This window comes from Neoarius graeffei, chromosome 7 (assembly GCF_027579695.1).
Source record: "Neoarius graeffei isolate fNeoGra1 chromosome 7, fNeoGra1.pri, whole genome shotgun sequence".
NCBI lineage: Eukaryota > Metazoa > Chordata > Actinopteri > Siluriformes > Ariidae > Neoarius > Neoarius graeffei.
The window spans coordinates 48,650,727-48,663,596 of record NC_083575.1 but is presented as its reverse complement, the minus strand read 5'-3'; the positions used below and the strand labels follow the sequence as shown (position 1 = coordinate 48,663,596).

The following is a 12,870-nucleotide window of genomic DNA, read 5'->3' as shown; positions in this document are numbered from 1 at the left end:
GCAAGAAATCGCACAAATTAACTTTTGACGAGGCACCTGTTAATTGAAAAGTATTCCAGGTGACGACCCCATGAAGCTGGTTAAGATAATAACGATAGTGTGCAAAGCTTCATCAAGGTAAATGGGGGATACTTTGAAGAATCTAAAATATGAAACATATATTTTGTTCTATTAACACTTTTGTTTACCACAGAATTCCACAAGTTGCTTCACAGTTTTGTTCTACAATGTAGACAATAATCAAAAAACCTATGAATGGGTAGGGGTATACAAACTTTTTACTGATATTGTGCGTGTCATTCATTTTATATACACACACTTTTTATATATATATTTATATATATATATATATATATATATATATATATATATATATATATATATATATATATATATACACACATACACACACACATATATATATATATATATATATATATATATATATATATATACAAACTGCAACAATATCTTTCCATGAAAATAAGGTAAAATGAATTGTACCTATGAGGCCATAAGAGAGGAACTTATTGACAGAAGTGAGAGCCAGGCCTGTGATTGGTCCAGTTGTGTCCTCCGAGCGAACGACTTCCAAGAAGGGTCGAAGAAACACATTGGGCTCCACTTCAGAGAGGCCTGAAAGACAACAAATGAGATGTCAATACATGTCAAAACACTGGGCTTATTTAGGTCACTAATGTTTTATTAACCTAGGAGCACTTCCTTGCTTGATCCAAGCAACCTATAGATCTTCAAGAGTCAAGCAAAACACCACATCTATAATGAGTTTAAGATGTTAAAAGTCCTAAACGGGTCTCCTGCAAGGTAAAAAAATAAAATATATCCACAGATAAGAGAGGGGGACAAGAGGGAAAGAGTAAAATGGAGTAAGCAATAGCAACAGTGAGTGCGTTCAAAATGGCGAGCCAGATTTCCTGGGGCAGGTTTAATTCACCAGCAGTGTGGGATCTCTTATTACAGTTCAATTTCTAGAAGCTTTGCGAAAGCAGTGGTACAGAATATAGGATTTGGCATTAATGAAATGGCTCAAATGAGTAACAATTGTTCAAGAAAAACATTTTCTCATAATACATGGGGATTTTAGTCTAATATATATATATATTTTTAAAAAAAAAAAAAAAGCATTGAGGGCTTTTTTTTTAAAGATTTGAAAAATGTATACACTAAAGGCTTTGGGGTAGTAAAATGTCCCAACAACCTAATATGATTGTTTTGCATCATGTAAAGTATTAGCAAAGAAGACAGTTTATTTAAAAAAAATAAAAATTAAAAAAAAAAAAAAAAAACCCGACACCTACAATCACAACATTTGTTACTGAAGAGCTCTCATGAAAAACATCAGAGCCTCCCGCACATTAATCCCTCAGCTCACAGAGCCAGTAAATCACAGCAGCAGCACAGGGCTCTACACTCTGCATGTCCAGAATGCGACTCTGAGCTGCATGTGTGGATGGGAAAGCACCTCAGGCCAATCCACCCAAGAATGGGAAGCAGCCCTTCTGAAAGCAACGGCGAGATGAGGGTGAGAGGTTACAAAACGCAAACCAGGTAAAACAACAAGGAAAAAATTAGCCAAGTCACGATAGGCGGTGAAAACGCTAAGCTGCCGCTCTGCTTGCCATTTTAATACGGCCTGGATTAAGGCTCTCGAGAACATTTACTTCATAAAAAAAAAAATTAAAAAAAAAAAAAAAGCAACTTGTGACTTCAAAGACTCAGATGAGCACATGTGACCACTGAGTATTAGTTGCGATATCTAATATCCCCAAGGCTTGTTTGGAAATCAAATATGAAACAATTTAAAAATTTCCACCCTTTGTTTCATCTTCGGCCAGGTTGCTCTCAGACGAGCCTCCAAGAGCAAACCTTCAGCTGCAAGCCGTTTCTATGGTTCCATGGCTTCCTTTGCGCTCTCTAGAGAAAAAAAACGTTCAATGCTGCATTGTAGAAGAATTAAATGCACCGAAAATTCTTTGAAAAAGGGTGTATTTAAGACGTCAACTTGAGTACCTTCTATTTAAGTGCATGAGAAAAGCAAACTCCGTCAACAAAACAAAAGTAACTTTGAAAAGTAGCCAAAGAAATATTTCGCTAAGCTTTCAAAACATTGGGTGTAATAACTATTGTGTTAAATCATATCACAAGAGCTGGGAACTTTTAAGGGTGGGCTTAGTATCCATTACTTTAGTGTGAGAGAGGGGGCCTGAAAAGAAGTGCGCAGACATGGGAGAGGGTGCTAAAATGAATCCGTCAATAAAGTCTAATAAAGACTTCATCAGAGGCGATCACCCCGTAAGTGCTACCATGGCGCTCGGAGTCTCTCAGGCTGGAGAACACAATTGTGTTGTATTGATCCTGAAGGCCATCAGCAAGCAGAGACATTCCATCAGCCGCCCCTCTTCCCTCTCTTTCGTCTCTGTACGTGTGGGCCAATCTCCTTAAATAAAGGATAAATATGACTCTGTACTTTGGAGAACTCTCCAGGGCCACACGGGTAAATAAATCAAGAATGGAGGTGTTGGAGCATCATGGTGAGACAATTCTACAGTAATCCCTCAGTGTGACCTCTGGGTGACCTAACCTAAATAAAATGGGGATTAAAGTTGTTCTGCCCTCCATGTATATTTCAATCTAAAGGCTACTTGAGTACCTGAACGAGTCCAAGTGTGTGAACGGGGACGTGTGTACTTGGAGAACATGCTGCTTGACATGTTCTCAGTCCTGCAATCACACAGAAGGTTCCCTTCATTTCATTGCAACTAGTGGAGCTATACTGAAATACAAAAACACCAAAACAAATCATCTGCTAGTGCTAAACTCTAAACGTGTGTCCTATTACCATTGCTTAGCCCATAATTTAAACCAGTGCAGACAGGCTGCAAGTTTCCAGCAACAGAGAGCGAGCAGAGTCCTTTTTAAACCCCAGAGCTGTGCATCCATGTGCAGCTTGTATTGTGGTATAACAACCCCAGAGCACAGGAGACCATGAACCTCATGGGAGCACATTACAAATGTACATGCGTTGGCACCCAAGCAGAAAAACCTTAATTTCTAAAACAAAGAAAGGTGTTTTATTAGCCATGACCAGTTTCACGAGCGAACGGACTTGTGTCCAGATATCAAGGTAATAATTCAGTCAGGACCTCAAAGAAAGAACATAGAAAACAAATCCTTTTCTTACAGATCTACATCAGATCAGCAGAATTTTGAACTGCCAGTCTTCGATCCATTATATGAATTTACGTTAGATCTGAATTCACTTCTAAGATGCTCAAGTTCAATTTCTTAACCAACTTGTACTTTTTGACCCCCCCCCCTTCATATTTAATCACTGATATTACTGGAACATTTAATACATTTTCGCACAGCTTTGAACATTAAACCAAATCGTGCAAGTCTAGAATTTAAATTTTAATAAATCTGCACATATTGGGGAAACTTAGTTATCTGGACAGAACTGCTAAAGTATACAGAAATGTAGTTTTAAATATATTTAGGGTAAATGCAACCACCAAGGGCCCAAAGGAACTCCACAAAATCGCTGCATTACACCCAACAAGCGTAAAAGCTATATTACTTGTGCAACAGACAGAGAGAAACGAGAGAGAGAAGGAATAAAAGGGTTTGCTAGAAAAAGATGTGTGCAAGAATGTGTGTGTGTGTGTGTGTGTGTGTGTGTGTGTGTGTGTATACACGCGTGTGCGTGCGCGCGCGTGTGAGAGAGAAAGAGAGAGAGAAGGGGAGGGGTGACAGCTATTCAGAGCAGCACATGATTAGACTACAGCACCAGAAATACAAACAGTGTCTGATGGAGTACTGGAGCTGACAGTGCTTTGTATTTGCTTAATTTAACCACAAAAGAATGAATAACTTAATTTGTCAGACTGCTGTGTCACATATTTTAGTCAGTCATACACCGGCTGCAGTCACTTGTAGTGTAAACATCAGTTCATTTCAATCCATCAACAAATCAGATTCCCTCCTCCTCCTCCTCCTCCTCCTTTTGTTCGCTTTATACCGTGTATGGAAGCTAATGCTCACAATTTCTCAAAAAGAAGAAAAAAAAAAAAAAAGTGTTACAAATAAAGACCTGGGGGAAAAAAAAAACAACAAAACTCATTTTTGTTCATGTCATGGGTGAAGTAATGCAGAAAAATCACCCAGAAGTCAACGACTCTTCGCACTGAAAATGTTCTCACTTTGAAACTCCTCTACATGACCAAAAGTATGTGGCCACCTGACCACCACATCCACATGAGGGCTTTCACTAATCTGTTGCCACAAAGTTGGAAGAACCTATATATAGTATGTCTTTTTATGCTGCTGCGTTAGTTTCCCTTCACTGGAACGAAGATTCGGTTCATACCTGACAGTGACCACTTGTGATCAATCACTTCATAGCTTGTTTCTGGTGGGGAAAGGCTTTCCCGTGCATTTACGACTTCAGTCTTGCACAACATTTCTTTTCAGGCAGAAATGTCCCACCAATCATACCACATCTTGTATACCTGTATGGTCTGCCAAGGAAACTCATCAGTGAATGAGAAATGAGACAACAAGCAAAGCTATGAAAAGCAGCTGCTTTCGTCTCTGCTGTTAAAGCGTCATCTTTATCGATTAGCATGGTGGCGGGTAGCTCTACCATACCAACAGTCTCACAATGCGTACATGTTTTCCAGCTAAAGCAATGATGCAGTTGATTAGGTGGCCTCATTTGTTCCAGACCACCTCCGAATGTGGTTTGAGTCACTGGATTTTCGAGATGCATTTGACCACTTATGATCCGTTCACCCAGGACACATAAATGTGAGGTGTAAACGTGGCCCAAGTGGCCTACCACAAACCTTTTCCAGCATTACAATATCCCTGTGTACAACATTAATTCCATGAAAACATGGTTTGCCAAGGATGGAGTGGAAGAACTCGAGTCGTCGGCACAAAGCCCTGACCTCAACCCCACCGAACACCTTTCGTATAAATTGGAGCCTGATGTCAGTGCCTGACCTCACTCACGCGTTTGTGCAAATACCACAGCCACGTTCCCAAATCTAGTGGAAAGCCTTCCTCAGAGAACGGAGGTTATTATGACGGCAAACTGGGTGCTAAATGTGAATCGAGATACTCAAGAAGCACTTTCGTTATGGTCAGTTGTCGACAAACCTCTGGCCACGGTGTAAACAACCATGCAACTCTTTACTGACTCACACTCCACACCAATCAAGCCCTCATAAAAGACTTTACAAGATCACAGTAAAAATTCTCCAAAGTGTTGGCCCACATTGCAGTGGGGTGGCAAGATGGTATGGGGGTTAGTCACCCTCTGAGCAGCCCAGCACTCATGCTTATTGATCGGCTGCTGGAATTAGAGACAGTGCCTCTGCTGCATTCTGCTCTGGGGGAGAGGGGACTCTCTAACAAGGCCAGCACGGCCAAAGCAAATCCAGCGAGACCCCTCATCTCTGCCTGCAACCAGCCCAGCAATTCTCTCCTCCTATTTTTTTTTTGGGGGGGGGGGATTTGACACGTCAATGCAGCACTCTCCCCCCTTTTCCCTCTTCTCGAGCTCTTGAAGGAAATTGGCACTTGTCGAAAAGGGCAATTAGGATGTAACAATGTTATGGAAGTCCATATGGTCGTCCCGTACAGGCCGCAGCGGTATAGTTATGAATGCTTCGAACAACGGCCTGCAAACAAACAATCTAAACAGGCAATTTTGAAAGCCCCAGAGAAATTAAAACTTTTCTTGAAGCTTCCACAGTAACACAATGCAGCTCTTTTATGTGGCAAGATCATAGCAGGTTTCTTCCACCCAGGGATGAAATTGTTTAAATTGATATATACAGTGTTGGGTTCTTTAAGCATTTCTTTTCAGCAAGGACAAAAACAAACCTTTGATTTGCTGTACTTGATAAAACACATGCCCTGTGTCCAAAATCGCTCACTCATTCACTACTCCCTATTCACTATATAGGGAACTACTACATAGAGGACTATATAGTGAGCTCATTGGTAAAAATGAAACACGCTTTTGGACACTAGTCCGTCGCACTGGTATTTACGTCATTATTGTTGCACAATTAAAGTGTGCCAGATCAGTCGGCTGGTGGGTTTTCAAAATAAACACATGCAGGAATTTTTGTTATAAATGCATACTGAGTGTATTGATTAAATGTGGGAAATACAAAGTATCTGCATCTTTCAGTTCTTTTAAAGCAAGGCTGAATACTTTCTTCTTTGCCGCTGCCTTTCATTAAATCAAATTTGAGACTTTTAATTTGATTTCTTTCAGCACGACCGCAATGCATGATGGGATATATTGCTTGGTTAGTGATCATCAGTTGTACACTACTTTTCGTGATGCATTGTGAGATAGTTTGAGTGCACTATATAGGATGTAACTAATCCTCACTAAGGTTTCGGACAGCACTACAAAATGGCGTCCTCACTATATAGTGAGTAGGGAGTGATTTCGGACACAGGGATGGAGTCCGTGAACTAATTGTATGTTTTACAAAATCAGAACAGCTAAATGGATATGAAGGGGCTCAAACAAGTGTGCAGCATATCTGACAAGGAAATTAATTAGAAAATGGTCACTTGAACAACTCAATAATAGAACGGATTGAATAACTTTCACTATTAAGCCTCTAATTTGATAGTGTGCCATCTTGTTAACAACACCCAAGTTTTCCTATTTCACGAAAGGCAAGTGTCTCTACATCCAAAGGAAAACAAAGATGAGACAGCCTGCAAAAAAAAGTTGAGGTGTGTGGGTGGGGGGGGATTACCCTTCCCCCCTCCCCACACACCCAGGGAAAAATAAAAACTTCTTGAACTCTGATAGCTCCACAGTCTGAGATATGACACGACATGTGCAATACATAGTTTTTCTATTCAATCCATAACCTGTACATATTGCTTGATTTACATGTTTCTGTTAAGTGAATTTATGTTCATTTTGTATACATTATATTTATTACTTATCACCTTTCTTAGCTCTCAGGTATTTACTACAGTGGGGCAAAAAAGTATTTAGTCAGTCACCAATTGTGCAAGTTCTCCCACTTAAAAAGAGAGAGGCCTGTAATTTTCATCATAGGTACACTTCAACTATGAGAGACAGAATGGGGGGAAAGAATCCAGGAAATCACATTGTAGGATTTTTAATGAATTTATTTGCAAATTATGGTGGAAAATAAGTATTTGTCAATAACAAAAAGTTCATCTCAATACTTTGTTATATACCCTTTGTTGGCAATGACAGAGGTCAAACGTTTTCTGTAAGTCTTCACAAGGTTTTCACACACTGTTGCTGGTATTTTGGCCCATTCCTCCATGCAGATCTCCTCTAGAGCAGTGATGTTTTGGGGCTGTCGCTGGGCAACACGGACTTTCAACTCCCTCCAAAGATTTTCTATGGGGTTGAGATCTGGAGACTGGCTAGGCCACTCCAGGACCTTGAAATGCTTCTTACGAAGCCACTCCTTCGTTGCCCGGGCGGTGTGTTTGGGATCATTGTCATGCTGAAAGACCCAGCCATGTTTCGTCTTCAATGCCCTTGCTGATGGAAGGAGGTTTTCACTCAAAATCTCACGATACATGGCCCCATTCATTCTTTCCTTTACACGGATCAGTCGTCCTGGGCCCTTTGCAGAAAAACAGCCCCAAAGCATGATGTTTCCACCCCCATGTTTCACAGTAGGTATGGTGTTCTTTGGATGCAACTCAGCATTCTTTCTCCTCCAAACGCGACAAGTTGAGTTTTTACCAAAAAGTTCTATTTTGGTTTCATCTGACCATATGACATTCTCCCAATCCTCTTCTGGATCATCCAAATGCTCTCTAGCAAACTTCAGACGGGCCTGGACATGTACTGGCTTAAGCAGGGGGACACGTCTGGCGCTGCAGGATTTGAGTCCCTGGTGGCGTAGTGTGTTACTGATGGTAGCCTTTGTTACTTTGGTCCCAGCTCTCTGCAGGTCATTCACTAGGTCCCCCTGTGTGGTTCTGGGATTTTTGCTCACCGTTCTTGTGATCATTTTGACCCCACGGGGTGAGATCTTGCGTGGAGCCCCAGATCGAGGGAGATTATCAGTGGTCTTGTATGTCTTCCATTTTCTAATAATTGCTCCCACAGTTGATTTCTTCACACCAAGCTGCTTACCTATTGCAGATTCAGTCTTCCCAGCCTGGTGCAGGTCTACAATTTTGTTTCTGGTGTCCTTTGACAGCTCTTTGGTCTTGGCCATAGTGGAGTTTGGAGTGTGACTGTTTGAGGTTGTGGACAGGTGTCTTTTATACTGATAACGAGTTCAAACAGGTGCCATTAATCCAGGTAACGAGTGGAGGACAGAGGAGCCTCTTAAAGAAGTTGTTACAGGTCTGTGAGAGCCAGAAATCTTGCTTGTTTGTAGGTGACCAAATACTTATTTTACTGAGGAGTTTACCAATTAATTCATTAAAAATCCTACAATGTGATTTCCTGGATTCTTTCCCCCCATTTTGTCTCTCATAGTTGAAGTGTACTTATGATGAAAATTACAGGCCTCTCTCATCTTTTTAAGTGGGAGAACTTGCATAATTGGTGGCTGACTAAATACTTTTTGTCCCACTGTGTGTTTTGTTTTTTGTCTTAATATTTTGCACCTTTGGGATCAGCACAAAAAAATTTCGTTGTGCTTTAACAATGACAAAGTGCTTGAACTTGAACAATGCTAAATGAAGATCATATCTGTACCAGTGTGTGCACTAAACTCTCAGTCTTGACGAGCACTACTGAGGTTTCTACTGTCAGCTAGCATGCTGTTAATTACAATTTCACCTTCTCAGCACTGAAACACCTGAACAGTATTGGACACCTATTCAGACTGCACATGAAGACAGAAACTTTACTAATCTCCAGAGAAAGCTTCACTTGCTCCAAATTAACAGCATGCAAGTGCCATCAAAAGTACTAAAATACTGTTGAATAGAAAAAGTAAAAATTACTAAAAGCAAGTTCATTTTACAGAAGACAGACCTGTTCTAGGACTTGCACATATTGTTAATACCACTAGTGTATAAAGTAAAAGTGGTGTTTATTCTACAAAGTTGGTACTCGTTTTACATATAGTATTCAGAAATTTGACTTGATAGCATGACAGACTATAAATGAATGAATATCAATAAAATATTGCATCTGAAAGTATGACATAATGGCAATTGTTATACATACAGGCCACTTTTTCCATGGAATAAAAACATGTATTCTATTCCCTTCTAGCGGGTTTATTGATGGCATGCGATATTGTTCTCATATCGCTTATTCATGTATTACGCCACTCTCCCCAACAGAGAATGAGCATGCAATATTGTTATAAATATTGCACATTGTCAAGACAACACTACGTCACAAGCGAAGATCCAATGGCAAAACTTTTCTGTTGCATATGCGCACAATCATTTCTTTGTCTGCCGGGAGAGAGAACACGGGGTTAATTCGGTGCTGGGTTTAAGCACTAAATAAATAAACTGAAACAAAAGATGCGCTGAACACTCGAAAGGCTACCAAAACATTGTCATTATATATTCTTTACGCATATTTACAAGAGAAAAACAAATCAACAGACATCGAAAAACTGGAAGAGAGACACGTCAGAGATGTAAAACTTCCGTGCTAGTGAGTGGCCGACAGCTTGTTCACAAAAATGGCCGCGAGGTTTGCTTTGTTAAAAGTGGAAGATTTAAAAGAGAGACAGACACGCTAGACACCCAAAAGGCTACAAAAACCTTCACTGGATATTCTTCATGCATATTTACAAGAAAAAAAAAAAAACAAAACACATACCAACGGACATCGAAAAACTGGAAGAGCGCGCAACAGCGGAAACGTTGTCAAAGTTCTACTTGGAGGTGAGTGGCGGAGACTTTTACACTTTTACAAGAGGACTTCACTCCTGGACGTCACTCAGGAAAGCCCTTTTGTTTTGAACTTGAATGTAACAATTAACTACTACCAAAAGTAACTCTGAACTTGAACGGTCAACCTGTATAGAGCTTGTATATTGTACCATTTTTCATTGTTAGAATTTTGTACATCTACATTGGATTGACAGAACATTAAAATTACATTCAATCAGAATCAGCATTCAATATTGGCAAGTTACCCCTCTGTTCTTAACTTTTTGTAAAATCTATAATTGTTCCATCGAATGTGCATGTATTATTATAATAATAATAATAATAATAATAATAATAATAATAGCTTTTTTTCATGGTATATCAGATATATTCCATTCAGCTAGCATGATACTGAACTCATCCTTGACTCGGTCAAGATCATTCTAGCTGAATGGAATACATCCAATAGACCACTCAACGCCAGGCAATAGAACATTTATACCAGTCCAGGTGATGGAACGAAAGGTGATTGGTACAAAAGATCTCTTAAAATATTCAGTGTTACATTTTGGACTACTGAAACATTACCTGAAGGTGCTCCTGAGCTGTACCAGTATTCTGTGTCGTGTATGAGACAAGAATCGAGATCAGTTAAGGCTTTTATCCTTGCCTTAGTTATCTAAAAACATAGCTTGAATCTAGCAATACTTAATTTATGGTGACTGCTGTCAATCAAATCAATCATTCAGTCGTTTTGCTTCTTACAACGTGGTTAAACTTTGCTTTACTATGGCCATGAGAGTGTACTCTCCTCATGGAGCCTTCACAAGCACTCGCACCAGGACATTTCCTCTTCAGGTACTCTCTCATGCAAGTTCCAAATAAATTAAAATGAATTAAATCCTGAACTTTTCCTTTTCCTCAATTAATATGATCCATAGTTCGAGCCCTACTGGAGAGGTGGGATACGCCTCTCTCTGACCGCGAGAGACGGAGAGACAGCCGCACCAACTTTAATTCAGACGGATGAATTGGCATGTTTGGCGAGTTCTTTCCTCTAATCCAAATCCTCTTTCCTTTCTCTCCTGCTCACATCATGCAGCTCTGAATGGGTGGCTGAGGCTTTGTTTGCCACACCTTGAGGCTAATATTAAAAAAAGGTGCTGAGCGAGAGTGCAAACAAACAAACAGCAGCCCTGCACCTCACCTCTGACCTGAGGGGGCTTTGTTCAAATTGCCCTCTGGACTCATATTGACCAGAGACTGAAACGCTGCAGGATTTGACAGGGTTCAGAACTGCAGCTGGGAGAATGAACAGGGAGAATAAACGGTTTACATGGAGAATAAGCAGCATGTTAATCAGCAATCTCATTTCTTAAACTGCAAAAACGACAGGGAAAGTAGTCACTTGGTCATGATGGAACAAATAATTTAAGAAAAGATGTATATTTAAGACTGCATTGTCACTGCTCAACTAGGATCTTTAGATACAACTGGAATCCGTAAACGGATTTAAAAGCGGCGCATCAGAAACAAAAAAAAGTGGCCTTATATGATATAAATGCATATTAAAAACCTTGACCTTGTAATAATTATACATTTTACTGCCCAAGCTGCTATTATTTAGGATCTAGTAACTATGAATTTAATAAACACTGCATTTAAAATGTACAGTTTTAACTAGGCATTAAAATAAAGCTGCATCATCAAGAACACTATAGTGTACACTTCCTTTACCATTTAAAATTCACTCCTGACTATAATTAAATAGTGTATCTATTTAAAAATGAATGACTACAACAAAATATACCAAAACACTGTGCATTCGCAAACCATGACTTCATTAGTATCCGAGCCTCATGTGGCTCCCACCTGTTATCCTGCAAATAAAATGTATTTTTTATGCTTCATTCTTTACACAGAAGCCACATTATCCTGGCAGAGCAGAGCGGGCCGAGATGTACAGTAATGTGTTTCACAGTGTGCAGACGGCTCATGATGGATGGACTTCTGCTCCAAAATGCGTTACGCTCAATCAACTCATAAATAACGGATGCTTTATCATGCTGAATTAAAACATTTGAGAGAATGGCAGGCATACACAGTTCAGTTCCGCTGTGTGTGTGTGTGTGTGTGTGTGTGTGTGTGTGTGTGTGTGTGTGTGTGCGCACTTCCTTAAGAACGTGTTGCTGAAGGTTGCTTCCTGTATTCACGAGTAAAGTGAACTCTTCAGCACTCTAATTTTGGAAGAAAGCTTAAAGATTTGGGATTAAAGTAAATGTATATTGCATATTAAACACTTGCTGACAAATCTTTGTGCACATTGTGTTTTTGAAGTCAACTGTTGCCCATGTTCTGTGTAGCTGAAATAATGTTATGCCGGCTTTTGAAAACAAAGTTATTGATGCGCTATCAAATATCCACTCCTGTTCAACACACTGAAAGTGTCTGATAAATTCAGATTTATAATGACTGATTACACTCTCCCACACACTGCACAGTTCATTCTATCAAAGGGGGGGGAGGGAACAACCCCCTCTCACACACACACACAATACAAATTCAATCCCATTTTAACAGAACACATACACCCAAGACAGTGTGACCTTCATCAGGCGATGGCTCTGCATTAGCACTTTGGATTTGAGGAAAACCAAACAGTATGATCAAGACCTTCGCTTTCCATCGCGTACTTTGATTCTGCACATTCGGCGAGCTTTGAAGTGTCTTGAGTAGTGTGTGAGGGTTGAGAATAGTTTCCGTGGGGTAGCGTAAGGAGTTAAGCCTGGAAGAGTGGGCAGTGTCGCAGGATAAACCGCCACACATGCTGCGGCTCGAAGCAAATTTCACACCCCGCATGATGACTACTACAATCCACAACTGCATGGAAAGAATGAGAGCGAGAGAGAGAGACTGACGGGGGGGAAGAAATAAAGTAGACCGACAAGAGACAGAGCCTGTGCCTTATTT

The 12,870-nt window shown here is 40.1% G+C and overlaps 1 protein-coding gene across 3 annotated transcripts in view; it reads right to left on the bottom strand.

Moving 5' to 3' along the window:
- gbf1 (golgi brefeldin A resistant guanine nucleotide exchange factor 1) overlaps window positions 1-12,870 on the bottom strand; it is a 108,475-nt gene that overhangs the window by 45,337 nt on the left and 50,268 nt on the right. For all 3 annotated transcript variants that reach the window (XM_060925861.1, XM_060925862.1, XM_060925860.1), the window contains one exon: window positions 505-636. In XM_060925861.1, coding sequence (XP_060781844.1) covers window positions 505-636 — 132 coding nt within the window. The remainder of the gene's footprint in view (window positions 1-504; window positions 637-12,870) is intronic.